The following is a 27,963-nucleotide window of genomic DNA, read 5'->3' as shown; positions in this document are numbered from 1 at the left end:
GCAGCATCCTCAAGGAGCTCACGGCTGTTTCCACTTTACAGATGGCAGAAGGAAGCTCAGAGAGGGAAGTGGGTCTCCTTATTGTCAAACTGCTAGTCAGTGTTGCAAAGCTGGGACAGAAACCAGTCAGGACTTTCTCCTTTGGCCACAAACCTTGGGGCACAAAGAGGACAAAACTCCTGTGTTCTTTCATGGATTGCTGAAGGTGTCCTCGTCACATTCTGCTGACCTCTCCCCCAGGAGGCCGTTCCAGTCGACGCCTGAGCCCTGCCCCTGCTCTCCTGCTATGATTGTGCTCCTGCTGACTGTGCTGATGGTTCCCCGTGTTGGTGAGTGACGCTGTTTGACATGATATTTCCAGTTGGCATGTAATCACTTGCTCTGACACTGGGAGCACTGTCGAACTTCATCTGACCTGCTCAGGAGTACTTTTGAGTACTTAGGAGTACTCTGCCTAGTGAGTGACAGAAATCGGACATCAACAGTGAGCCGTAGATTCAGTTCAGTGGGTGAAAGGAATGTGCATGGGATGTGGGGTGGGATATTGAGTGGAGAACAGGGTGGATGTTGTGCAAAGACACCCTTTATAAACTTCCTTTCTCCCAAGAGTCCTCTCCACACCCTTCAGTCACATACGACTGCCCCTGGTTTGGCTGATTTCCGGAGCAGCAGGGACTTCCTGCCACACAGCAGCGTCCCTGTCCCCTTCCAGGCAGGTACAGTGGGAGGACCACCCTTCCCTCCTCATCCCATAGTCGCCCACACCAGCCAAGCCTGAGGACACCTAAGCAGCTCCTTGGCAGCTGGGGTGGCGATTTCAAGTCCGCATGGGGTCCTGGCTGGAATCTGAGGCTCTCCTACTTGTGTTATCATTCGTGTCCCTGTAGGGCTCACAAACACCTGGGCTTACACTCTCCTCCCTCCACCTGGGTGCGGGGTCCACATAGTCAGCACCACTCATTGATCAGGGGCTTCCTCCTTCCCGTCCTGTATTCGGGTACACTCTGCCCTTCCCAGGGCCTCCTGCACACGGCAGCGAGGAGTAAGGCCATGGGAACCCACTGCTCATGACCAAGTTAGTGGACAGCACAAGAGGTTTGCAGGTTGACAGTTACTCTACCCACTTGACATGAGACTAAAAGTCTTCCCTGTAGGCCCAGATCCTTGCAGCCCCTTCCCAGCCCTGCCCTCCTGGGCACTGCAGACCACCTACCTGTTGCTGGGCCTCGGTTGCCTACTTCCTGACTGTGTTCTTTCCTGATTGAGACAATTGTCACAAATTCAAACTACAATCCTAATTTGCCTCATTTTGGGTGACAAAAATGTGTAAAACTATATTTACAGTTTTTCAGTCTATTCTACAGTTTTTCAGTCTCTTATCTATTTTTTTCTCTTAAATGAGATCTTACCCACAAAATTTCATTTTCCAATTTTTTTTTTTTGCTTATTTTCTTTGGTAACTAACATCTTCCTCTTTCAAAAGAATACATTTGCCTTTGATCAAAACTCCGTGGATGACATCACCCCCGCCTTTTACATGCATCTTTTAAATTTTTAAAAGATTTTTATAAAATTGAGACTATAAAACCTCTTCCTCCCTATTCTTATTTTTTCTCTTTTTCCTCTTTTATTAATTTGCCACTATATTATGATAATAAAAATGATAATAGGATCTTCAAACAATTGTTATAAAGTGTTTGACGAACACATTTTGGTACACCCAGAGAAATTTTACTCCCAAATACAAACACCTGGCATTCAAGGATAATCACAGAAAGGACAAGTGCAGGGATTTGAGTGTCCTATACCTGCAGCCCCAGTTCCATAGGGGTGAGGGTGTGCCCATTGCCACGTGGGACTGTCCACCCACCCACTCACCAAGTCTGGGTGCAAACTGGGAGGAAAGTCTGTTTCTGAGTCTGGAGACAGATGCCAAGCCCAGATGGAGGCGCATGGCTTCCGGAAACAGCTGTGAGGAGAAATGTTGCAGCCACCCGCCAAGGCGGGGGCCATCAGGCAATTCTGCAGCGAGGTAGCAAGGGGGGAGGTGGACGTGTCCTAGACTGCGGTTGGGCTTAAGGACGGTCTGGCCAGGACTTCTAGGCAGAGTCCACCCAAGGGGCTGCTTTGGACTCCCCAGCTCAGCCGCGGGGCCTTCACCAGTGAGCTTCCATGGTTGGAGCCCTGGTAACATCTGCCCAGTGGTGATCTGAGTCAGACTTCAAGAAAACCCTAGGGACGTGTTGATGGCCAGGAGGGTCTTTGTCATGACAAGGTCTGTCCTGGTGCTCAGGCCCTGTAGCAGGACAAGGAGGAGCCTCTGTGTCTGCTCTGTCCACAGAGTGGGCAGGTGCTGTCCCCTACCCTGTCTCACTCCAAGCTGGCTCACTCCCACTCCCGAGGGTGGTGGCAGTGTGAATGGCAGTCAGCTGGCATTAAGAGAGAAGTGCCTTGGATGTGACACCTAGACCAGATGTTCCCTCCATCCAAGAGCTCCGCCCTGGAGTTACTGTGTGGGTTCCCGCTCCATGTCCTCTATGTGCCCATCTCCCAGAACCCTGAGGAAGGGTGGGGCATCAAGGTGGGCTGGGCATTCCCGGCTGAGCTGGGTGCAACACTCCACCATGTACTCCCACTTAAACCTGCTGGTGGACCTGGTCACACCCCATCCTAGAAAGGGCATCTTCCACATTCACTTCCAGTTCACCAGCAGTCACTCACTGGCCATTCGGTGGTGTAGTTCAACTGATGGACGTTCATTCACCCTCCCGATGACGTCAACAGAACTTGTCCTCCCCCCCACCCTCTCTCCTATACAGGATGTGAATATACACATATGCATCCTCACAGTGCTTACCTCACTCAGTCCCTAGTGCAGTGGGGACACAGTTACAAAAATAGATGATTGCAACATGGGAGGGACAAGTACAGTGAGACAAGCCATCTGTGACATTATGCTAGCACAAGGGGGGGGGGGTGTCGCTCACACAGCCCAGTTTAGGGGCCAGGAGGGGCTTCTTGAACTTTGAGAGGAGTCATAAGATGTTGGTAGGAGGCTCGGGGAGTGGGCCCAGGGGAGCATCAGGCCCCAGGCACAGCACAGGCAAAGGCAGGACTGCAGGAAAGAGCCTGGTGTCTGGAAAGCCAGAGCCTTGCAAGGTGGCAGGGCATGAGGTCCCGGGAAGAGTGACTGCAGAGGCATGAGACTGGGGAAACCAGCCACGCCGGGCCAGAAGACACCCATGCTGCTCCACAGGGTCTCAGGTTGTGGTCTATAACACGGCAATGATAACCTGCGCCTTGCATTCCCGGGGGACTTAGACATAGCAATGCCTGAACCCTCCTGCGCCAGCTCTGCCCTGCAGCAGGATGGAGCTACCACCCTCTCTCCAGTAGCAACACACTTCACTGATGTGGCACCAGTTTTATTGAGGTGAATTTTGTCCTCATACTTCCTGTGATCTTCCACTTTGTCCTCCCTCCTCCCAACACACACCCTTGGCTAGACTTAGGAATGAACCGGCTCAGTCCTCTGGGACAAACAATTTAAAATCCTGGATGACTTTTCTAGTTGCTAATGAAAATGTGTGGGCGTGGATCTCCTGCAAGCAAGCAGAGTGTGGGGGAGAGCATGCCTTATTAACATGCAGGGGTGACAAGCTCACCTCCCGCCCTCCAGAAGAGGAATTTAATTATCAGTTGCACTAAGGAATGCGAGTGAGGTAATTACCCAGGAGCAGCAAGATCTTGCAATCGCTGCAGAAGTAGGCAGCAGGTACTCAGCTGTGGGCTGTCAGGCTGATGAAATGATTTCCCAGGCAATCATGCCAAGTGTGAAGTATGCCAGGGCAATCCCAGGGGCTCTGTGCCTAGGGCTCGGATGGAACTGTGTCAGGACTGTCTGTCCTGGTCTGAGGGCTCGAGGCAGGAGGTCTCCACAGTTCCCAGGAAGGAGGGAATTCCCTCCCCATGTGGACACTGTGGCACACGGGGAGAAGCTGGCCCTGACCCGACGACAGGAGCCTCTCCTCCACTGGCACGTGGAGAACTGGCCCCAGCCACCCTGCGCTCCAGCATGAGCCTTTCTTCCCTCTGCAAACCAAAGGTAACTGACAGGCCTGTGTTGTTCAGTTTGCAAAATATTTTATTTTACATTGGAGCCAAGAATTTAAAATTGAAAGATGTCACCAAGAATTCAGATTTCTAACAAATTTGTGAAAATCTCAAATGTGGTTCTCCTTCCCCAAGGCCTGGGGCTGAGGCCCAGCTGTCCCTCTGGCTGTGGCTTGGACCTCTATTTCTCCATGGTCCCCACTGTTTCCTGCTGATGCCCAGCTCTGGGCTTGCTCCTTTTACTACAACGTCTGTCTGGCCCTGGAGAGGCGTGGGTTTGCAGTCTTGGGTCCTAACCTGGACCTCGTTTTCTCTGTCCTGGACAAGTGCAGCCAGCCCAAGAATACTGGGTTTCCGGCTTCTTTCTCAGCCTCCTCAGCCAGTCTTCACTGTTCCTCTATCCACTCAGTGACTGTTGGTTAAGTTTCTAAGTGAGGCATCAGCCCTGAAGCTATAGCAGCCAGGAGGCTCCTGCCCTCCAGAGTCAGTCTAATGCAAAAGGCTGGTAAGTAAGGAGACCTGGGAATCAGAATGAAAGGTATGCACAGTGGAGGTCACTAGAAACAGGGGACAGGAGGCCAGAGGATGGGCAAAGAGCCTAGAATCCCCCAGGTCAGAGGAGGAGTGAAGAAGGACTTCCACATGGTATTGTGCTAAGTAAGCCTTACGTAGTGAGCAGGGGCTGCTGGGCTGAGCCATGGCCAAAGCTTTCCACAGAAGTCACAGGCCATGCAAAGGCCCAGGGCACCTGGTGAGAACAGAACCATCCAGAATGGCTGGAGCAAAGAGGCCAAGAGGAGCCATAGTACCAACCCACGGCCCCGAATGCAGCACACAGGTGCATCACCGTGGCCTGGCTTGCATCTCATCCCATCTTTCTTGCCTGAAAACTCTGTTGCTCTGAAGTGTCTCCAGACGCCCTCTGCCAATGCAGGGAAGCTTCCCTTGGGACCCCATTAGGCACACTCCATACCTTGGCTCTTCTTCTTCCAATATCAATAGGTATCATCACCACGGGAATGGGCAGACAACTCGAGGATCCTTGTCCTTTGACTGCAAGGGCCAAGGCGACTCTTGAGCCCTCCTTCCCTCCTGTTTCCCAGGTGAAAAGTCAGAGAGGCTGCTGCCACCCAGGTCCCAGAACACAGTGGGCTAGGGGTGAGAGCCGGTGACTTCCTAAGCAAAGCTTTGGGGGAATCTCCAAATGAATGAATTTTCTCAGGAGACAGTGAAAGTGGTAGCTTCTGAATGTTAGTCAAGGGATAGCAAGAGGTGAAGTCCAGCCGGCTGGCTGCTGACCCTTGTCATTAGGATCCCACCTCTGCCCAGGTCCTTGTCTTTCAGCTGGTGAATCTTACCCGGTGGTGTTTTACAGGCAAGCACATGTGCACACATGGAGGTGTGCGTGCATGCATGTGCACACTCACGCGCGCGCGCGCCCACACACACACACACACACACACACACACAGCCTCACCCAGCATCACTGGTCAGGGCAGTTCTACTGACATCTAGTGGGTAGAGGCCAGAGGTGCTGCCCAGAACCCTCTAATGCATTAGAAAGTTTCCTGCAGTAGAACATTTTCTACCCAAAACACCAGGCTGAGAAAACTGCTCTGAGCCAAGCAGGGCCTGGTCAGGCATTCTCTGCGGCATCATCCTGAGCAGATGGTACCACCATGCGTTTCTATGACGGTTGGTTCTTGGGCTTTCAGTTAGAGAAGGTTTCCAAGCTGACAGACCTGGCTACAGAACTGTCCACTTGATGAGAAAGACTAAAGTCCTTCTACTGTTTCAGATGACCATGTGCTTTCCATCACTGGGGGAATGGGAGCCTGAGTCTTTAGGAAAGAGGTCTGCTTGTCCCCATGACCAGGCTTCACCCTGTGCTCCACCAGGGTGCTGAGCTGGCTGCTGGTGGAGTTATCTCAAGCACTGGTGTGGTCCCTACCCATCATCCCTGTACCTCCAAGCAGCATGGTTCAAGGTGAAGTTCTAAATCAGCAGCTTCAAAACTAGCAGAGACACTTGTTTAAAATGCCTATTTCTGAGTCCTGCTCCAGACTGTCAGGGTCAGATCAGAGACTGTGGAGTCAGAATGTTTACTGAGCCTGTATCCCCAGTGATTCTGATGCTCAGTCTGGAGGAAACCCTCGTCCTCCATTACAAACTCCTTGGGGTTGAGGGCTCTTCCATGTCTTTACTTCTTCCCACCCCTGCTTTATGTTAAGAAACTCTAAAACCAGCACTCAATCTAAATAAAGCTGTAGGCTTCATATGCAAAGAAGCTTCCAATAAGTCCCCAAATCTCTCCATCTCCAGCCAGAATGCCACGGTCCAAGCCGACCCCCAGGACAACTCCAGCCCTTCCTCGCCCACCACACAGACCAGGCACACGGCAGGTGCTGGAAAGCCTGCTGTGAACTGAGTTTAGGGCATCCTCACTGTCTTCCTGGCTGTCACCTCCCAGTCTTAGCCCAGCAAGGCGTGGGGACAGAGTTTGTGCTAACACTGTTTCCTTTTATTTACAGGGGCCCATGCTCTGGACACCCCACACTTTCCCCAGGTGTTGCCTCCAGGACTCTCAAAACATATCAGTAAGGATTCTTTGAACATTTCTTAGGAGATGACACTTAGAACACCAGCTAGGACATTGGCAGAGAGAATATCCCTCTGAACATGCCCCAGAGCCAGTGTCTGGTGTCTGAGCCCACAGTGGTCTCTAGTTTGATACAAAGTTCAAGTTTCATCAGAAGACAAAGGCGGCTGGGAAGGGAGAGCAGCAAATGAAGCAGATGGAGAGTCTCCGAGGGTCCCGCAGTCAGGAAAAGAGGGGCACCGGTGCACTGCAGTGCTCCGATTATGAGAAAGGAGGATCCACATTTGTCTTTGGGGAAGGGAAAATTGTCACAGTGACGGGTCATGAAGACTTCTCAGGAGGGTCCTTGTGAGGACAGAGCAGCTGGAGCATCAATCCAGTGAGTCAGCTGGTGCCGTGAGCCCCAGATGGAGAGCTCACTTCTACCCTTCAGAGGGGAAGGTTGAATGAGCCCATACGAAGTGTTGAATCCACTCAGACCTTAATGACAAGTGGCCTCTCTCCAAATGACAGCACTCTTGGAGGAAGTACAATGTCCTCCAAATGTCTCTAAGTGGACATTTAGACCAGGCCACGCTGGCACTTAGAAGGCCAGGGCCCGGCAGGCATTTCTCTCCAGCAGGAGGAGCCCTCGAGGCAATCTGCACAGTGGTCCAGGGGACCTAGGATCAGCTTGGGCACAAAGGAGCTGGACTCGGGTGGAGCAGCCACAGAGCCAGCACTGACCTAGAAGCTTCATTCTCCCCGAGGATCAGTAACTCTAGTGACCATTCACAAGTATATCCAGGATGTCCAGTGGGGACATGCTCAGGCACAAGAGCCACACACTGGAAGAGCCCCTGAGACGAAGACTTCTGATCTCATGCCCCCTGCCATTTAAGGGTCATTTGTGCCATCTAGTGATGTTGCCTAGTAACCCAGTTCACATTTCATTTTTATCAGGTTTCCATGGCAACCAACATTACTAGAAAGTTAGCCCAAGGTCAAGTTTGTTCTTAGAAAAAGTTTGACCTTCCCCAGACGGGGAGGGGGAAAGGAGAAGAAACTGAGACTCTTTGTTTTCTCTTTCTTCCACTTAGATACCACATTCATCAATGGAATGTTTAAAAATGAGGAAAGTGTGGCTGAAATGTTTGGTAAGTAAATCTGAAATTGCTTTTATCCACCAAGTGTCAGACATGAAATGTGTTTAGGAAATCTGAGGCAATGACCTGGGCCTTGGTGTCTGCCTCTGAGTGTCCACAGCCTCCCCAGCCAGCTTCAATGTCCCCAGGTCTGATGAGGGTAGTGATGGCTTTTGGTTCAGGTGAGTCACTGAGATGCCATGTGCCTTACTTCCTTGTCCTGACTACAGACCTTCCAGGAAGGGAATGATAGCCCCTCTTTACAGCTAGGGAAACAGCCCAAGGGAGTGAAGTGACGTGCCAGCCACCCAGCTAGAAGGGAGACTGCTGAGTCCAGAGTGTAGTCCCCTGAACAAAAATGGTCTCACTCCCCCCCTCAATAATAAATGTATGTAAAACTTGAGGATTTTAAAGGCTGCCAAGCATCCTAATTATCAATTTCATATCCATTATACAACTGTTGGGTGCTGTGATGGTTCCTACCGTCGATTATTAACAGTACCCAAAAGTAAGAGTGTACTGTGGTTGACCACTGCTGTGGGGTTAGATGGTTAGTGATGCTACACTTAAAAATGCACATGTGACTCACAGCTGGCGCCCTGTGAGTCACACGTGCATTTTTGAAATCACACGTGCATTGAATGAAAATGCATATTTACATAAACACACATGTAATCTTCAGAGAGAATTTCTCCACATTTTTTTTTTTTTAGGTAGGGCTTTTGGAAACAAAACCCAGGGAAAGAAGTTTGAGTGAGGTGGGAAGAAACTGGAGAACAGGCAGATGGACCAGTCCTCACACACACTCCTTCACCCCCCTGCTGATCCAGACAGTAGAGTGGGTCATCTCCTTTAGCACCCAGTGACCCCACCGTCAGAGACAGAGAACAAGGAGGGCAGCAATGAGTCACAGAGTCAGAAACAGTCAGTCCTGTTTTCCTGCCTATTAGGTTGCTGCCTACTTCAGAGAAAATCATTATTCTTGGTTGGTATTGGGCATGGCTCTGACCATCAGTGTCCCTAACCTGTGAAACAGTGACAACAGAGCAACATGCACCTAGAAGGATTAATATGAAATTTATGGACTAATAGATGAAATAAATGCTGCCCACATCTTATGCACTCTATTGATCTAAACTTTTAATAGCACCTGGTACTGTGTCTGGCTCATAGGTGCTCAGAAACTGTGTGTCAGTACACCTTTCCTTGCTAGCCTGGCTTATAATTCTATAGTGTTACTTGTATGATTTTACTGTGCTATTTGTGAGATCCATTCAACAAACCAACCATAAAAGAAACAAATCATATAGATAGTTCATTATCTCACACGACAGTGGTCTGAGGCACCAGAATGGATGAACTGGCTCAGGGCAGGTGTCAGAGACCCTGCAGGCCCACTCTGTCTTACTCTGCCTCTTCCCCGAGCATGCAGGGTATTAGCTTTAGGTTTGGGGCCTCATGGTTGAAACGTGGTCACAACCCACATGACCTCACCTGCATTGAACAAGGGAAAGGTGTAGATCAAAAGATGTCCTTACGTGCCCGCACTCTTTCTCAGGAGAGAAGGAGTCCCAGAAGAAGCCTCACACAGACTTCCTCTTAAGTGCTTCTGGCAGATCTGGGTCGGAAGCTCATCCCTAGATCAATCACTGGCACAGAAGCATGGGGTCACCGTGCTTGACATGAAACAGTCTCAGAAACTGAGGCAAAGGCTGGCTTCTCTAAGAAATGTCAATTTTGTTAGGAAGGAAGGAGAAACAGATGGCTGTTTGGTGGCAGCCAGCAAGGACCATGGCTTATACGCCTGCTTCCCTTGAGCTATTCAGAGCAGTGGGCGCTCACTATGCTGACGAGGACACAGTGGGCGCTCACTATGCTGACGAGGACCCAGCAGCCCAAGGGATTGAGAGTCCAGGGAACAGGCTCCTCCTGGGCCTGGCTCCCAGTGCCCACCAGCCCCTGCACCGCTCCTCCCCAGACTGCCTGGGCCCCCGCTTCACCTGGCTGCAGGCCGTCTTCACCAACTTCCCTCTGCTGCTCCAATTTGTGCATGGAATGAAGTGCGTTGCTGATCTCTGTCCTCGGGACTTTGAAGACTATGGCTGCGCCTGCAGTTTTGAGATGGATGGACTCCCGATGGATGAGACGGACAGGTGAGCAGGACCCATGGGTGGACCCTGGGGGCCTGATGGATGGGAAGGGCCCTGGACTAGGCACTCACTTGGGAGAGGTCTCCATCCTGTTAGCTACCAGCAGGGTGATGCTTTCTCCTCTTTACATTGCCATGTGACCTGTGACCTGCTGTAGGTGGTGGGCACATACCAAGAGCCCATGTGATGGCCAAATGGCAAAGCCGCATTGTGATGTTGCTCAAAGTTTGGTCACCTGCATCAGAATCTCCTGTGTGGTTGTTAAAAATGCGTATTCCTGGGGCTGGGGTTAGGGCTCAGTGGTAGAGCGCTTGACTATCATGTGTGAGGCACTGGGTTCGATTCTCAGCACTGCATATAAATAAATAAAAACAAAGGTATTTAAGAAAATGCAGATTCCTGGGATCCATCCCAGACCTATTACTCAGGCTATCTTTAGGTGGAACATGGAGGTCTACATTTAAACAAGCTCCCTTTGACTCTTCTGCATAATGAAATTTAAGAATAGTTTATTATTTGGAGTGGTTCTGGCCACCAGAGGTGAGACAACTATGAAGGTTTCTATTCATTTTTTAACAAATAAAAACAAAAATATGATGATATATGAGCATTGTGCTTAAGAAAAGAGAAAATCACCCCTGCTTTAAAGAAGAAAATGTCTACTGTGGAAAATAAGAAAATCAAAGTGTCCAGTAAAGATATGCGCATCCACATGTACAAGGGAAGCGCCCACTGAGGCAAGATCCCAAGATTGTCAACGAAACCTGAAACCTAAAAGCAGGGATATGCCAGCAGGTACAGAAAGCAGGAGGGCCCTTGAGTTATGGAAATGCGGTGCTCTCTGTTAAAATTTTAAGGCATGTTGCCTGCGACCCATGATTCTAAGCCTCTTTTCCTTTCTGACTTTGCCATCTTAGGCAAGTTAAGTTGTTTGCTCTCCAATTTTAAAAGTTGCTATTAAGAACACCTACTTCATAGGGTTATAATTTAGTATTAAATCTCCGAATTCAAGTTAAGGCGGCCGGGCCTCTGCCTGGCTTATGAAGAAGGTACCCCAAGAGCACTAGTGACTGGTAGCCACAGTGGAAAGAGCTCTAGCAGCAGCAGGAGCCAGAGGGGACTAGTGAAGTGGTGGTAATAATAACAGTGGCTGTAGTCATAGTAACAGCAGCATCCGCAGCAGAATCCATGTGGAAATGGGAAATGGATTCCCCAGGCCTCAACCCCTCCATGAACCATGCCCCTCACTCGCAGCTTTTACCCTTATGCCCAAATCCAGTGCAGTGGAGCGTGTGAGCCCATGTGGGCTCATAGAAGGTGGGAAGGGGTCCCATATGTGATACGCTGGGCAGCTCCTGCCTGGCCTGCTCTTTCTCCTCCAGGACACCCTCTTCAGATATCTTGACCCCTAAGCACCAAGGAAACCTTTCTGCTCCCCAGACACCTGCTCCTACACAGGCAAGAGTGTGGGCACAGGGCCTGTCTCCCTGCTCCACTCCACACTATCTACAGAGGGTCTGCACCCTGTTCTTTCTCTGTGCTTCCGGCACTGATAATAATACCCGGCATGTAGTAGCAACTCAATGAGGTAACTATTGTCTAGGTAATCAACCTCCAATTGATTTTCCAAGATTCAAAGAACTAAACAATTAAATAAAAAGTGGTAAAAGCTTCAAATAAATAAATAACAATACTTGGATGACAAAGAACAATGGTTTTGGAATTAATAAATCCATCCCACCTCCAAACCTGCGAGAGTGTGTAGGTTTCCAGTGGATCAAAGGGGCAGTCTCCCACCTTAAGGACCAGGAGCAAACTGACTCCTGAAGAGGTTGGCTCTGCGTGGGGTATGGGCCAGGGCCATTTCTGGGAACCTGCTTTCATTTCAGGTCCACCCTTACCCCTTCATTTAATTGTTACAAGACCTTGTAAATCTAGCAGTCGGAGACATGAAGCAATAATTCATCACTGTCTCCCATCCCAGATGAAAGATCAAAGTGGAATAGTGGGCTGCACCCAATTTCAATTGCTTTATACAGTTCAATGGGTGGGTGGGAACTTCCAAATTCCACAGTGCAGATTATTTCCATCTTGAACTTACTACTAGACACCAAAAATCATTGCTGTTATTGATTGAGTGGCTGATACATAATAGGATCTAGATAGATCTTTACTTGATTCCTAGAAATCCTTGTGAGTTGTCCAAGGTCATCATTTGACTATGTGATTTTTCTTCCTTACAATGCTCACTGATCTGTCTACACTGCAAGAGCCACCCAGCTCCAGCATCAGCATGTGTTGTGAACAAGCTGGACCTCGGGCAAGTCACAGCCTGTGTGTCTCAGCACCCACATATGTAAAGGACCATAGTAATAGTCACAGCTGGTGCCTGGGATCCACTTAAGGGATAGATGCATTAACCCTTGTCAAGCTCTAGGAGCAGGGGCCACTGCATGGTAGGCACTCAGCAAATGTTAGCTGCTGTAACAAGCAGCAGTAGTCATTGTCCTTATTCCTGTTGAGGAAGAGGTGTCTGATTGCAGGAGCTCCTTTGCCGGCTTCATTCCCGTCCCTGCTCTGCCATGCAGTTCCCAGGATACTTTTCTAGCCCCATCCTTCTGCCCCAGGCACAGGATTGGAGTCCTGCGTGGGCCCTGCACCTGAGATTCTCCATTCCCAACAGGCTCATTGAATGTAAAGTGCTTAGAGCAGTCCCTGGAATGCTCAAAAATGGTAACTGCTAATAGTGAGCCTCTCTGAGACTCGGTTTCCTCCCAGCAAATACTGTAAATTTGAAAAAGGGGTAAGTTGCCCAAGACAGACCACAGGTCATCAGTGCAAGTAGACTCAGACCAGCTGCAGAGCCCCACTCAGCCTGTCCCAAGAGCCAGAGTGGCAGGGCTGGTGGCAAGGCTGGGACTGCATCCTCCCAAACAGTGCTGCTGGGTGGGCAAGGGGAGTAGAGAGTGACAACTCTCCCCGCTCCATGGCACCAGAGGGAGAGACAGGTTCCCAGTGTGGGGTGTCATCCGAGTGCCATGGATCACCTCTGCCTCAGCCCTTCCCCTTGCTGGTGTTCAGATACTGCTGAGCTCTGGAACCTGGGAGCCTCCCACACTCTCTTCAAGCCAACAGAACTCTCTATTTACAATGTTTGGCAGAGAATGTGGCCTTCCCTGGTTCTCGTTTTGTCTAGTTCAGATTTTGTTCTATCTTTAAGCAGCCGATCGCCCTGTGTTGTTCGACAGCATCCTATGTCCACATCTTGCTCTGTGCCTGTCCCCGACTCCGCCACTAAATTGCTGTGTGTCCTCAGAGAAGTCATTTCTCCTCTTTTGGCCCCAAAGTCCAGGTCTACACAGTGGTGTGAGAAGCTGCACATTCAGAGCAAAGGGTTGCCCTTTACATATTTTAATGCCATCTGGCACAACCCAAGCTCTTCTGGCTGAGAGAGCTGTTCTGTGTCTGACTGCTGAGGCACTGGGTCCAGCCCAGGTCTTAGTATTTAATCAATCACCTCACCTCTAGAATATGAAAGTTGCTCTTTCCTCTCTGTCTTCCTGCTCTTAATGGGATCTCAAACACCTTTTGCAGATACAAGGGGAGACAGGGGGTTTTAATAAAGAAGCCACCTGCCCACTAAGCTGCTCTGTGCATCTCAGGCAGGGCCTTCCATGCAGAATGATGTGAAGCCTCCTCTTCCCTTTGCTGCAGAGCTCCTGGGGTCTGTGTCCTTGGCCTTGTCTCCAGTGGTCAGTTCAAGCACCCAATAAGGCTACATCTGCCACCACCCACAAGCAGGCAGGAGATAGGGCAGTTGGCCACTGCACGAGGCCAGGCAGAGTTGGAGCCAAACTGCTGCTGTTTATGAGATGGGATGGCTTCCCAGAAGGAAGTGGACAGTAGCAGGGAGTGGTAACTGAAGCACCCTCAGAGGCTTAGCATCTAGGTGAGAACGCTACCTGCCTGATCCTTACCTTCTCAGAAACACCTTCACACTCAGTCCTTAGGCTGAGATCCAGCCCATCCTGCTGGTTATGGAAGCCTGCGTGCCAGGCACATGCAGACCTGCCCTCTGATGCTTGAGAGTTAGCAGATGGTGTGTATGTGTGTGGGGTGTGTGTGTGTGTGTGTGTGTGTGTGTGTGTGTATGTGCGCGCGCACACATATACACACACAGAGTATTTGAAACAGCCAGCTTCTGAGGTCATCCAGAGATGCAGGGTGACCTTGGGCTGCCCACCTCTCCCCAGTCCTAACCCCGCTCACCCTACCCTGCCGCTGCCACAGCTGCTGCTTCCAGCACCGCAGGTGCTACGAGGAAGCCTCTGAGCAGGACTGCCTCCAGGACCCCTCCAGGCTCAGCGCAAAAGTCGACTGCATCAGCAAGAAGGTCACATGTGGTGAGCATCTGCAGGTGTCCTGGGGCTGGGTGGAGACCCAGGGACCCAGGCCTGAGTGTGGCTGAGGGGTCCTGGGGTCTCTGCATCGTTGTTGCCATTGGCAATGTCATTGGTAAGGGTTAGGTACCCGAGGCCTGATGTGCGATAAACGTTTCTTTAAATTGAAGATTTGTAATTTTGTAATTGTAGCAACCCTGGGGCTTGTGAGGGGCAATTAGTTTGCTGCTTTTGCATTGTGGACATTGGGTGGGGCAATCACTAAAGTTCTCTGAAGCTCACTATGGGGAGGAGAAAACCTACTTCAGGGTTGCATTATGAAGTAAGCAATGCTGGTAACATGACCTCTGCAGTCACCGTGTACACTACCTCAGTGACGTCCCTGGAAGTGGAAGTGGGGATGAGGGCATGAGGCCCACGGTGGCTGCCATCTGTAAGAGTCACCACACACAGGGGCAGGTCTCAGCTCTCCACCTTGTCCAGGACTCACATTCCAAGTCTTCAGCAATCCTGGTGGAAGCAGAGCAGGTGAAGGCACAGAGGCAAGGCCTGCTGGACCAGGTTAAGGCCATCTTGACGCACACCTGGTGGACGGTCTTTATGCACAGCTGCTCTAACCCCCCTGACAGACCCATGAGATGGGGACCTTTGTTCAGTTTTCAGACAAAGGAGGGAAAAGCCAGAGAAATTAAATAACCTGCCCAGAGTCACATAGCTGCCCAGTGGCAGGACCACAGGGTCTGGACCCAGGGTCAGCCGACTCTCAAGTCCAGGTCACAAGGACAGGGTGGTGCATGGGGTATCAAGGAAGGATGGAGGGAGGCGCTGGCTGTGAACCAGCGGGCGAGGGACCTGTGAGCAGAGAGCAGGACCCATCCATTGATGGCCAGCCCTGGGTGAGTGCCTACACCAGCAAGGACAGTCACCTCAGTGTGGGGACTTCCTGACCTGCCATACTGTCCTCACAACTGTCAGACCCTGGTAGTCCAAAAGACAAGTGATGTGTCAGGTGGTGACAAGAGCTGTGGAGGACGAAGAGTCAGGGAAAGGCAGGGCTGGCCTGGGCCCTGTTAGGAAGGAGGAGCCTCCTGGGGTGATGGCGGCTGGGCAAGGAGGGGCGGGAGCCATCCCAGCAGCTCCCAGGGCAGGGGAGAGGTGACCAGGCAGGGCACTAGGGTGGCCCGAGGCTCCAGGTGCCTGGAGCACTTGAGAAACAAGGGGGACAGAAAGACAGGTGAGGAGGGGTGTTGGAGGGGAGGACAGCTGCAGGGGGACAATCCTTGGAAGTTCCCTAGGCCACGTCAGGAAGTCATTGCAGCGTTCTGAGTGAAGAGCCATGCTCACCTGAAGTGTATTCTGTCTTCCCAATGAGGACACAGAGGTCACGGTGGGCAGGGACGGGGCCAAACTGGGAGGCCACCAATGCCATCAGGCAGGAGATGACAGTGGCTCCGTGGGGAGGGGGGCGTGGCGTGGAGATGTGGAGATAGGGCCAGACTAACTCCAAGGAAGGTGGAGCCCACAAGGCTGCCTGTGGATGCCTGTGGATGCCTGAGTGTGAGGCCAAGGGCCACGGTGACTCCCAGGCAGGTCCTCTGAAGCAGTGGCACTGATGTGAGTGACAGGAGGAAGGTGGCAGGGGGGGTGGCCTCATGGGGCGCATTGGGAGCTTGGCTGTGGGACTCCTGTGGCCTCTGAGACCCACTGGGATCTCTCTCCACCCTGCCCTGCCCTTGCTCTGTGCCCAGAGTCTGCAGACCCTTGCAGTCACTTGCTGTGCACCTGTGACAAGGCTGCCCTTGAGTGCCTGGCTCAGTCTGGCGTCAACTCCTCCCTGAACCTTGTGGACACCTCCTCGTGCCTGGCTCAGACTCCAGGTAGGAAGCACGCACGGGGCCCTGTGTCAGAGCTGGCGTGGGACGGGCTGTTGGTGGGTTTCCCGGGGTCCACGCACAGCACCTTCAGCCAAGTCCCACCCGCTCCCTAAACACTCCTGTGCACTTCCCTTCCAGAGACGAGCAGCAGGAAAGACACCACGGCTCTGCTGCCTGGAGGTGAGGCCACCCGGGGAAGCTGGCTCTTACTGGGAATACCAGGCCCTGGGGTGAGGACAGCTGGTGGACACCCCTCCTTTACTAAGCCCACCTCACAGAAGCTGGAGCACCCCGTGACATCTGACTTGTCCCCACCTCCCGCAGCTAGAAGATGTGATTATTTCTGATAAGCCCAGTGCAGACACCCAACATCAAATGGGCCCATAGCAAACTCTGTCCCTTGCTAATGGTTGGCTCCACAAATGGACTGTCTATGATTCTGACCAAGGTGTCAGCTTAACCCAGTGAGGACGGAGATCCCAGTTCTGTCTCCCCCCTCTCCGTCTCCAGTCAGATCCCTGGCATGGGCATGTCTAGGACAGGACCTGGTGCTCAGAGGAGCAAGGCCCTTTGCAGCTGCATGGACTCCTGGAGACAGACCCAGGCCTCCCCTGTCCTCCTTCCCATCCCTCCTTGTGCTGACCAGAGCTGGGCAGAAGGGGCAGCCTGGATCCAGCCCAGGCACTTAGAAGGGGAAGCTGTTTTCATGTGTCTTTTCTGGACAGGTTTGATTCTTCATCATGGTCCACCGAACCAAGCAAATGATATTTCTTACTGTAAAATGTGGATTTTAGGAAAAGACGGGAGCCAAGTTTATGCCTGCCAGTCCTAGCTCACCAAAATCTCCATCAGCTCTCAATCCTGGCACCTTTGGGCACCTGGGGATGGGAGGATGGGAGGCCCCAGGTGCACCTTGGCAGAACATCCCTCCTCTCCTGGGGCAGGGGCCTCTTCCAGAACTAGCTGTGCAGTGTTTGCTAAAGAGCAAACGTGTGTGTGTGTGTGTGTGTGTGTGCATATGCATATGAGTATGTGTGTAGGTGTGTGTGGGGGATATGTATGTGGGTAGATGCTTGGGTATTTAAGGGTGTACACACAGGGGCTGTGGGTATGCATGCTATATTTCTGTGTCTTCCGAGTCCACATCCATCACGGAGGGCTTGAGTCCTCTGCCATCTGTGCTGCCTCTTGAACAGTTGACATACTGTAGGAGGTGCTGGGCATTTGCAATCTTCTCACTCCCTTCTGCCCATGTCTGATAGGGCCTACCTTCCCCATCAGAACCCTGCCATTTCTGCAGTTCCTCCTGAGCTGGTGACAAGATCACCTTGTCACTAGCTGGGCGGCCCCTGTTTTGGGGGGAGTTGGAGATCAAGGACACCCTCATGCAGGATGGACAGCTCCCCCTTGGCAACCTGTGCTCAGCCCTCCCCCAACCCCAGCTCCATGGTCCCTCGGTTCCCAGACGATTCTCCTTCTACTCTCTGTGCTTGGTCCTGACACTGTGTTGCATGGTCAGTGCTGTCCGGGTCTCTCTTTCCCCAGTGGCTCCTGCAGAACCCACAGATGCCAGCCTGATAGCCGTCTCAGGAAAAGGTGAGCAAAGAGGGCTGGTGTGGACCCCAGTATCCTCATCTCAATCGAGCTACCCCCCACCTGCTGGCACCTGCTTCCTTAAAATTTACCCTGCTTGCTCGATTATGGAACTGACCAAGTGCATTCCAGAGCCCCTGGTTCTTCCTGACCCCAAATCTCCTCCCTCACTCTCCTGTCCCCATCGCTGGATGACTACCAAGTAAAGGGCAGCATGCCCACCCTGGTAGAGCTCAATTTCAGAGGAGCACCTTTATGAGATAAGTGTGTTTCAGGGATTGTATGAAACAACACAAAAAACTTATTTCTTGTTCATCTGAAATCCAGAGGTAGCTGGGCATCCCATAGTTTTGCTTTCTAAGTCAGACCAGCCTGCCCCTCAGAAGGTCACTCTGCATACCACCTTCCCAGAGTTGGCTCTTTCCCTCCTCCAGAGCTGCTGACGCTGGGCCAAGAGGCTTGGAGCAGAGGCCATGCTGCTCTTCCCTCCTGGCCGTCCCCAAAGTGGCCAAGGGCATCTCATCCAATAGCTCCCAGACAGCCTGCCCTTAGGTCCATGTTCAGAGAGAAGAGAAAATATCACCCAAGTAACACCCCACTCTATATCCTACCCAACAACCAGCCAAGCATGATTGACAGGGGCGATTTGCATTCTCTTCGGGGCAAATTCTCCAAACTTGAGGAACTGCTGTGCAATCCTGGCCCCATCAGACCACCATGAAATAACCCTCAACTGGCACATTCTCCAAAGTCTGAGTTCTTAAGCTTTAACTGTCCTCTCCTTGGGGTATGAAGGAAGCACAGGGTTTATCTCTGGGAAAGACGGAAAGGAAATGAGGTTCCTTGAGGTGTCTAAGGCCTAGATGGAGGTGGCTGCCTGCACACGCACTCACACACGGGGACAGGCATCCCTCCAGGCAGAGGCCACCTGCATGTGGGGTCAAGAAAACATGTCACACTGTGCAGGTGGGGGAGTTTGTGGAAAAAAAAAAAACAGATTGTCACTGTCTTCACCATCCTATCACCATACCATTGGGTTAATTCAGGGTACATTCAGGGTCCAATCCTGGCCTCTCCATTTTTCAGCTGTGTTGGACAGGTTGTTAAGGACAGGTTGTACCTGTCCCTAAGTGTGGCATGAGTAGGCCCTGCAGATACTGGACCAGCCTCTGCCAGGAACCTGGTGTGACTATGTAAAACAGCAAGCACATGCCACCAATCAAGCTGAACCCTGGATGACCTGCTTGTAGTATATAATTGCATTTGATGCTCAAACGACTCTAGGAAAAAATTGCCATGATGTCCATTTTAAAATAATAAATTGAGGTGCAGAGGCAGTATCCTCAGCACACAGCCAAGTGGCAGGGCGGCTGGGACAGGAGGAAGGTCCTGTCATTACCTCTAGACCAGCTTCTCTCTGCAGTTGCCTTCCGTTAGGACGGCTCCAATCTGGGGAAGTAATGGCCTCTCACTCCTAAAGAGGTTTCCTGCTGGTCTTTCTGCCTGAACAAGGCCTGGCCCTGACCCACTGGACTGGAACCTCCTAAGGCACCGTGTGCGGCCACAGCCCTGATATGTGGTCATGGCTTTCACTTCTCGGTCCTCACCCCTAGCAGGTGACCTCTCTGGGCTCAGGGCACCCACCTGGATCCATAACTGAAGCTGGGCGGCTTCTTTCCACAGTGGCTCCTGAGACCAGAGGCGGAAGACTGGTCATTCTCTTGAGGATAAGTAAGCAGACAGATCCTGAAGGAGGCAGGCAGGGTCCGGTGGAGAGGTGCCACCAAACATGTGCTCTGTTCCAGTGACTAGTGACCTCTTAATGGGCCCAGAGGAACTATTTTAATCATTTCACAGAATATGCAGGACACTGAGGCTCAGGGAGCTTACAGTTCTAAGTCACTCGGCAAGTGACCTGGCGGCCTGGTCTCTGAGTCCAACTTGAGGCTGTGTGACTATTTTCTTCCATTATTCTATGGTGACACAGAACACACTGTCTTACCTAAAAGTATCTAGGCCAAAATTTCTTGGTGGAATTCACCTGGCCATTTGCTTTGCTTGTGGTGACTAAAAACCATGGAGTCTTTATTTAAAAAGTACAAGGAACTGAGAATAAAGACCTGCTAGTCACTCAGAACGAACAAGAAAGCAAATGGACCCCAGGCAGTGGCTTTGCCGGGTGCCTCCAACGTGCTGGTGTATTTCTGAGTCCCTTCCTGCTGTCCATCTCTGAGGAGTCCTGGCTGGTCCTAGGCTGGTCCTAGGAGCCTGTTGCTGTCCCCACGTTACAGATGCAGAAGCCCAGAGGGTAGCATGGTTGCCCAGGTGGCTCAGCTCAAGTCCTCGCTCTGGGTCTGTAGATTTTGTTTTTGAAGAGATCAGTCTGCCCAGTGCCTTCTCTTCCCCGGAGCACAGTGCCCTGGCTGGAGAACTCCCAGCCTGGTGTTCACACAGTGCCGCCATTTCGGTGTGAGCATGTGACAGGGAAGGCGGTTTCTCATTTCCACAGAATTTTCCCTGGGCATCTCTGGCTCTTTGTGGTCCAGTGGGACGTGGCGTGGTAGCTGATCAACCCTAACCCTAATCCAGCTTCATCCAGGCAGCCTGGCTTGCACCTGCCTCTTCCCAGCTAGGTGGCCTGGAGAGTGGCTGACTTTCCTGCCTGTCCCCCTCTAAAGGAGCATGAGCATGCTACTGCCAGCTCATGGGTTGTCCCAGAGTTAGAGTAAGAGAGTCCTATTGCCAGGTCAGAGACAATAAGTGCTTAATAGCTACCATAGTCATTCACTTTACAGAGAAGCAGCCAGCACCGTCCACCATGCATCCTGCTGTCTCTGTACTGCATGCTCTCTGGTCAAAAATGCGATTTTTCTTTTTTTTTTTAATTTATTTTTTATTGGTTGTTCAAAACATTATAAAGCTCTTGACATATCATATTTCATACATTAGATTCAAGTTGGTTATGAACTCCCAATTTTACCCCAAATACAGATTGCAGAATCACATCAGTTACACATCCACATTTTTACATAATGCCCTGTTAGTAACTGTTGTATTCTGCTACCTTTCCTATCCTCTACTATCCCCCCTCCCTCCCCTCCCATCTTCTCTCTCTACCCCATCCACTGTAATTCATTTCTCTCCTTGTTTATTTTCCCATTCCCCTCTCTTTTCGTCTTTCTGTCCTCCAAATTCTGGAGAAGCCACATTCCCAGGTATTGCAACAAACTCCCCTGCTTCCAGCCCTCGCGCTGCAGCTGAATTGACAGTGAGCCTATGTTGAGGCCGGGGTCCTCTGACCTCTCTTCTGCTCTCCCACAAGCCCTCACCACGGAAGACAGAGAAAGGGCAGCAGGAAGAGCACTTGACTTCCTGCACCTGGAGCAGGGGAGGCATCTGGCCCCCAGGTGGGACAGGCCAGGTCAGCACTTACCCTGTCTCTCCTCTCTCTCCTCTTCCAGAGCCAGGCCAAGATCCGGAAGGCACGGAGGCCGCTAGGGCCACGCCCCCTCCAGGTAAGCACACCTGGCTCCTTCTTCCTGTATATGTCATCATCCCCAAACATTTATGAATTCAAAGCATTCCAGATGAGACTTGAGGCCAAACCCCAAATGGAAGGAGTCACGGAAGCCAATGTACTTTTACATTCCTGTCCATCCAAAAAGGGCACAAATAAAATCAAAAGATTCTTTAGGAAGAAATGGGAGATATCTGGTAAAAAGATGCATTCAGAAAAATACAGAAAATTACTTTTAGCTCCATTTAAGTCACTCATAATTCAACAAGACAAAGACACTTTTAATATTTGAAGATTTTTTTCCCAGTCTTCCTCTAGCATATCTATGAGCATAACTTGCGACTGCTTCATGTCCTTGCTTTGTAGTCCAGGTGTGTCTGAAGCAGTGTGGGGCAGCATCCTGTCATTGGACATGACAGTAGACATCACATTTCTGTAACATGAGTTGTAGCGCCTGTACAATGTCTCCTTATATGGAAACAACTTATTTAACCAATCACTTCCAACATTTGTTATTATGAATGGTAGATACATACTTTATGCCCATCTGCTTCTCATTAACTTGTTTGGGTAAATACCAAGAGGGAAGATTGCTGGACCAAGGGCAGAACCCGGCAGCTTTGCTGGTCATCTGATGCTAAATTATGAGGAGAAGCCTGCGGTGCTGCACAGGACGAGGAAGTTGGAGATTGGCTTCATCCTTGTACCACGAGGTGGCCTTTTCCTCCATTCCCTTTGCTGTGGGTGTACTGACCATCCACAAACAGGCCTGAGGAGCCACCACTGTTCTGTGCATGAGCTGCCACCCCTGTGGTCGAGTGTAGGCTCCCGTCAGTGCTAGGACCTCTGTAAACACTTGGAAATCCTCACATAGAACTCGTGGACCCCGAGGACCTGCTGTCATGTCTGCAGACCCAGGTGGGGGCACAGTCTCCCAAAGCTCCTGTGCTCTGAGACGCCTTGTCCATCTGCAAACCTGTCCTTGAGCTGCTTTTTTGAATCTTAACCCTCAAGGTGTGCATTTTAGGATCTGCAGAGGTTGCTACAACCAAAGAGGCCACCCTCATCCCTGCGGGCCTTAAATCCTCGGGGCTGGCGGTGCCATCCTCTGCAAGTGGACCTGAGGAGGCAACTAGAAAAGGTAGGCAGAGGCTGGCAGCTGGAGGATGACTGTCCTCCCACCCTGAGATCCTGAGGTTAGGCTGTTGACAGGGAACCTGGGGCCATCTCGTCTGATTGCCGGCTTCTGACATTGTGGGGTATCCTCCCCGTAATGATCAGCAGAGTGAGGCTCCAGGGCATGTGACTTGTCTGTTGTCACTGGCTGTTGTGAGGCCAAACCTGGGTCGGATCCAGGGCCTTTCCACCCTTGGCCTGCTGCTCCCACAGCTCTGCCTTTGATGGCCCAGATGGGAAGAGCCTGCCATGGTCCACACCAGGGTTTACTGTAAAGAATGAAGCACTTGGGTCTTAATAATCCTTCCCTTGTCCCTCTTCCCACTGATGTCTTATTAAAGGCCCCGTACCTGCAAGGAGCCACTGTCAGCTGGGTCCAGAGGAAGCCTGGTTGATGTCTGAACAGACCCTCTCTGGAGGGCAGTGCACAGATGTGGAGAAAGTTGCATTTGAAAGTTGTAGGCAGAGGAGAGGGTAGGAGGGTAGAGGCTAAGGAACAAACACAGGAAAAGAAAACCAAGGGCTCAGAAAGACATGGCTGCCAAGTGTGCTAGCTTAACTTGGCCCAGAAGTCCAGGAGGACAGACAAGACTGCTTACGATGCTCAGCTCTGTCCAGTTATAAAGACCATCCTTGGTCCCAGCAAGTCCCCTTCCCTTAGGATCTCATGGAGAGTCTGGTAGAGTATTAGAAGCCAGGGAACAGTGTATCTGTGACACAGTGTATCCCAAAGAGAGGACCAGCCACAGCCCCATTCTGTCAGAGGTTTCCTCGTGCCACCCAGGGCTGTCCTCGTGCAGCCTGGAACACAGCCCTCCTCTTGGCAACTCTGCTGACATTCCTTGATCTCCTGAGAGTCTCTGTTCCCAACCAGTCTGTGACAGACTCACCTTCCTGCACCTGGGGAGCGAGGACAACACGCAGATGATGCTGCCACTTGGGGAGATGCTCTTCTGTCTGACGACCCGGTGTCCGGAGGAATTTGAATCTTATGGCTGTTACTGTGGACGAGAAGGAAGAGGCGAGCCGAGGGATGCCCTGGACAGGTATGGCAGGTAGAGGGTGGCAGGCGAGGGAGGCCGAGGCCATCCACAGCAGCGAGAGCCAACAGGCCACAGCTGTGCTGCATTTTGCCTTCAGCCTCACAAAGAGTTTCTGCAGGCATTGGGCAGCATGTGGGCCAATCTCCTGATGAGCAGCTGGGGTGCAAAGGCTGACTTGTCTGCAATTCCTCCCCTAGTTGAAAGGGCCAAGTCAGACTAGTCCAGATCTTTTGATTTGGGAATCTAGCAACACCACAAATACTGCTCAGCTGCCATGAGAAGGCTGGTCTGCAAAGACACTTCAGAGGATCCTAAACCTATCTATGATGCAATGGCCAACATACAGATTTGGGGTCTTCACTTGGTTTGCCCTACAGAAGGTCCCATTGAAATGATCTTCTCAGCAACTTTTAACTGTTAAATTTTATTCCCACCACCTTTGGAAGAATTCTGATTTTACGCATTCATTGATTGACGTTCATTCATTGATGTATGCAGTTGACCCACATTTCTTGAGGTTTTGCTCTGTGCCAGGCTGTGCTAGATGGTGGGGATACAAAAGTGACTGCAGCTCAGTAAAGCAATACCACTTATGGCCAATAGAGGTTTGCCTAGTGAGAGATGGAAAATTAAGCAAAAATACCACATGATATGACAAACATAGAAGCAACAGGAAATTATGGAAGACTCCATCAGAGTTTCAGCAACATTCCCAAAGTGAAGCTGATAATGTTTAAAGATAATTGTATTTGGAAATCAACCCCCCACCCCGACCAGTGGAGCCATCTACTTTCTAGGGTGCTTGTCCCTGTCAAAAAATTGTGAGTTGTTGAGTGCCCCTGAGTTCAATCCCTGATACCATAAAAAAAAAAAAAAATTCTCTAAATCTATGACTCATCCCTGCTTGGTCTGTGGTCTTCAAAGGGAGCCAGAGTCATGAAAGGGCAGGGAAGTGTTGGAAAGGGAGGTTTGGGGCAGCAACTGTAGCTCCCTATTGGCTACTGCCATCACCGCTGTCCTAGGATATCCATCTGACTAGGGGGACACTGGAGATTATAAGGCTACATCTGCTCAGAAAGGCAGGTCCAGAAACAAGAAACAGATTTACTGTTCTCAGGTGTTTACGAAGGTCCTGCTGTACACTGGACGCTGTTCTAGATCTAGGCCCTCTTTATGCTTCAGATACTCACTGTGCTCTCTTTCAGCTGAGGGTGAGTGCCCTAAGAATACAGGATTAAAAGATTGGATGAGGGGGTCACTGCTAGTCTATATGGGTCCTCTGTGCAAACTAAAAATAAGTACCCCTTCTTGAAGATTCCTATTTCCATCTTTTGAAAATTACCATAATAAATATGCAAATCACCCATATTTGCCATCAACAAATATAAAATTTTTAAATAATAGGGTTCATATAATGTGATTGATGCTGCCCTGCAGGTGCCCTGAACAACCACACGCAGGGTGTGTATGAGTCAGCCCCATGTGCACAGGGCAGGAGGCACTGGCTTCTCTCACTACCACAGGGAACCTGGGTGCAGGCCTCGAGGGTCCTGGGTCCGTGGGGAGCTCCAAGGAGTAAAGGGCTTTCTGGATCTTAGGTGCTGTGTGTCCCACCACTGCTGCCTGGGGCGCGTGAGGCGGCTGGGCTGCGTGCTGGAGAGGCTTCCTCCGTCACGGGTGGTGTGCGAGGACCACACGGTCAAGTGTAAGTGCTGCTGCTGCACAGTGAGTGCTCAGCTCAGCTCAGCTTCCGGAGGCTTTCCCAGCCCCTTCAGAAGAGGTTTCCCGGTGCCCTGTCCCCCTGCCCATCAGGAGGTGCACATCTCTCAGGCTTTGTAGCCAGAAAGGAAATGCTGCCCTGAGAATTCCCCGGCAAGGTTTTGTTCCTCCTCAGTCTTAGGAGGGGAGCCACTGGCTGGGCCTTCCTCCCGCTCCTGCCTCTCCACTCCCTAAGCACAGCGCATGGAGCTCTGGGTGGTGTGGGACCATTGTCATTTATGGACCATGGGTCCCTGGTGCTGTGTGCTCACGTGTCCCTCACCCACCTGCTCTTTTATCCACCTGGCCAACAAACCCTCATCAGGAACCAGCAGAGTAGTGAAGCTGCCTGGTCCTTGCCTCCAGTCCCTCAGCCTGCAGGGAAGAGACCAGGATCTCATGCAGCATGTGCTAACAGGGGTACTGGGCGTGGGCACAGGGGGCCTGGAAGGAATCAGAAGGGGTGGTGAGGGGAGATGGCAGGAGGCTCTCCGGTTCCCATACTGTCATGCTGGGCATGGGCATGGGGAAGGAGAAAAACCATGGTATTCTGTAATGCCCTGAGGCTTCAGAACAAAACATGGGTCTATATTCTGGAAGAGAAAGTAGAGTGGGGGCCTTGAGTGGCACAATGTGAAGAGAGCTAGATAGTCACCAGATCATGAACCTGAAGGAGCCAGGAGCAAGACTCAAACACATTTTCTTCCTAGAAGGGACAGGAGCCAGGGGTGGGTTTTGTACCTTGGAGTGGCAGGATTAGGTAGATATCATGTCCTACTGCTGCCAGAGGCTCGCTCCCTCTCCTAGGATCAGAGTCCAGAAGAGCGGCATCTGCAGGGGAACCGTGTGCAGCTCCAGTCCAGCCCTCTGTGACCCATGAGCTCGTGTCCTGCACCAGGTGTTCCATGGTAGATCATGGGAAGTGAGGGCATCTCGGAGCCTGGTCTGGGCTGTTTGGATCCTAAGTGCAGCGTGAAAAGTCAGAGCTCCTCCAGAGCAGAGCCTGGGTGATCTCCTCTCTGCACTGGCTCCTCCTTCTCCTCCTGATTCCTGTTGCTGTCTGTGGCCCATGTAGGGGCCAATTCAGGAAGTTTAGAAGGTTTGTGTGGTACAGGGTGAGAAAAAAAAATAGTTTAATGCTTCAAGTAAGTTTAGACAGGAAAACACACCACACACACACACACACACACACACACACACAAAACCGAGAACTTTAGCCCACTGAAAACTACAGATGACACAGATATTTGCAGAAATCTTATCTAAGTCTAGCACCTTCAGATATGCCAACTCATCTGAGTCACACCACCCCCTGGATGGGACTTACACATTGAAGCAAGAGTAGGCTTTCCAGAGCCTGCAAGAAAAACTACATGAAGCCTAGGAAAATTCAAATTTCAAATATACAGGGATAACTTTTTAAATATATGTCTTAAGTGATCAAACTTTCAGACATATTATCTGAAATTCAAATTTAAGAGGTCATCCTGTATTTTTCTGTTACTATTAAAATAGGGTAGACAAGAATCTCCATTTGACAAATGCTGATCAGGGAGGGAGGACATGCTAGTTGAGTCCAGCGAATATTACTTGGAAAATACAAGTTGAGGAGTGAGTTACGTGCTCAGACATGTGGATTGGTCCTCACGGTGCTGTCCAGCAAGAGGGAAGAGTGAAAACTTACACAACTGCTGTGTGATGTGATCATCTCAGAGCCTGCTAGGATGGGAAGAACCATCTGGTGGGTTCAACTGGAGCCCCAGGAAAGACACTTCCTTCCCGGAGGCTGTCTGGAGGAGGGGATGCCAAGCTGAGTCCAGACAGACAAGCATGAGTCCACCAGGCAGAAGGCTGAGCAGCCCCTGCAGAGGGTCCCTTACCAGCTGGAGCAAGACCAGATGCCAAGAAGGGGCCTGGGAGGGGACTGGAGGGGACGGGCTGAAGGAGCAGCCAGGAGGCCAGGGAGGCCCTGGGTGCTGTCCCATTATCTCTCATGTCTGCTACTCTGCTTTTGCCCTCTAGGTGTGGGGCAGAGCCTGTGCCAGAAGCTTCTATGTGCCTGTGACCAGACGGCAGCCGAGTGCATGGCCTCCGCCTCCTTCAACCAGAGCCTCAAGTCGCCAAGCGGACAGGAGTGCCAGGGCAGGCAGATGTCCTGTGAAGACAGCACGCTCGGAGGGTGCTCCACCTCTTCTGTCAGCTCTAGCTCCGAGGAGAACAGCGAGGAGGCAGCACCTGGCACAGAGAGCCTCAAAAGAACCAGAAGATTTCTGGGGAAGGTACTTGGTCCCTTGGGGACCAGGCCACGCCACAGCAGATAGATTCCAGTGGGCAGGACAAGCGTGCCCTGTAGCTCTGCTCCTGCCTGCCTTAACTCTTTGGCCCTCAGACCCCTCTACATCCACTGGAGCCTTAGCAGAGATGCAAAGGGGACAGAGGCAGAGCGCCTGGCCCGCGAGCATCCCCACATCTGCCAGCTCACACAAGAGCGTGCACCGGAGGAGGCAGCGGCACAACTTCTGAGTTTCCCGTAGTGTACTTTGGAAGTTCAATAAATATGCCAACCCATGTTCTGCTTATTTATTTTAAGGACTGTTTAGTTGTAGATAGAGGCGC

General features: G+C 51.3%; 1 protein-coding gene across 1 annotated transcript; it reads left to right on the top strand.

Moving 5' to 3' along the window:
• The first annotated feature begins 27 nt into the window (after positions 1-27).
• Oc90 (otoconin 90) lies at positions 28-27,872 on the top strand. Its single transcript, XM_046464951.2, has 13 exons — positions 28-329; positions 6,645-6,710; positions 7,792-7,848; positions 9,815-9,989; positions 14,277-14,389; positions 16,135-16,263; positions 16,399-16,440; positions 17,806-17,856; positions 21,315-21,368; positions 22,398-22,511; positions 23,421-23,592; positions 25,188-25,294; positions 27,370-27,872. The coding sequence occupies exons 1-13, from the start codon at positions 287-289 to the stop codon at positions 27,666-27,668; spliced, it is 1,422 nt and encodes a 473-aa protein (XP_046320907.1). The 5' UTR covers positions 28-286; the 3' UTR covers positions 27,669-27,872.
• Positions 27,873-27,963: the final 91 nt, after the last annotated feature.

The sequence above is a fragment of the Marmota monax genome, unplaced genomic scaffold, assembly GCF_021218885.2.
Source record: "Marmota monax isolate L192 unplaced genomic scaffold, Marmota_monax_Labrador192_F-V1.1 WCK01_AAM20220418_F8-fsc00003, whole genome shotgun sequence".
NCBI lineage: Eukaryota > Metazoa > Chordata > Mammalia > Rodentia > Sciuridae > Marmota > Marmota monax.
This window is presented reverse-complemented; position numbering and strand designations above follow the sequence as displayed.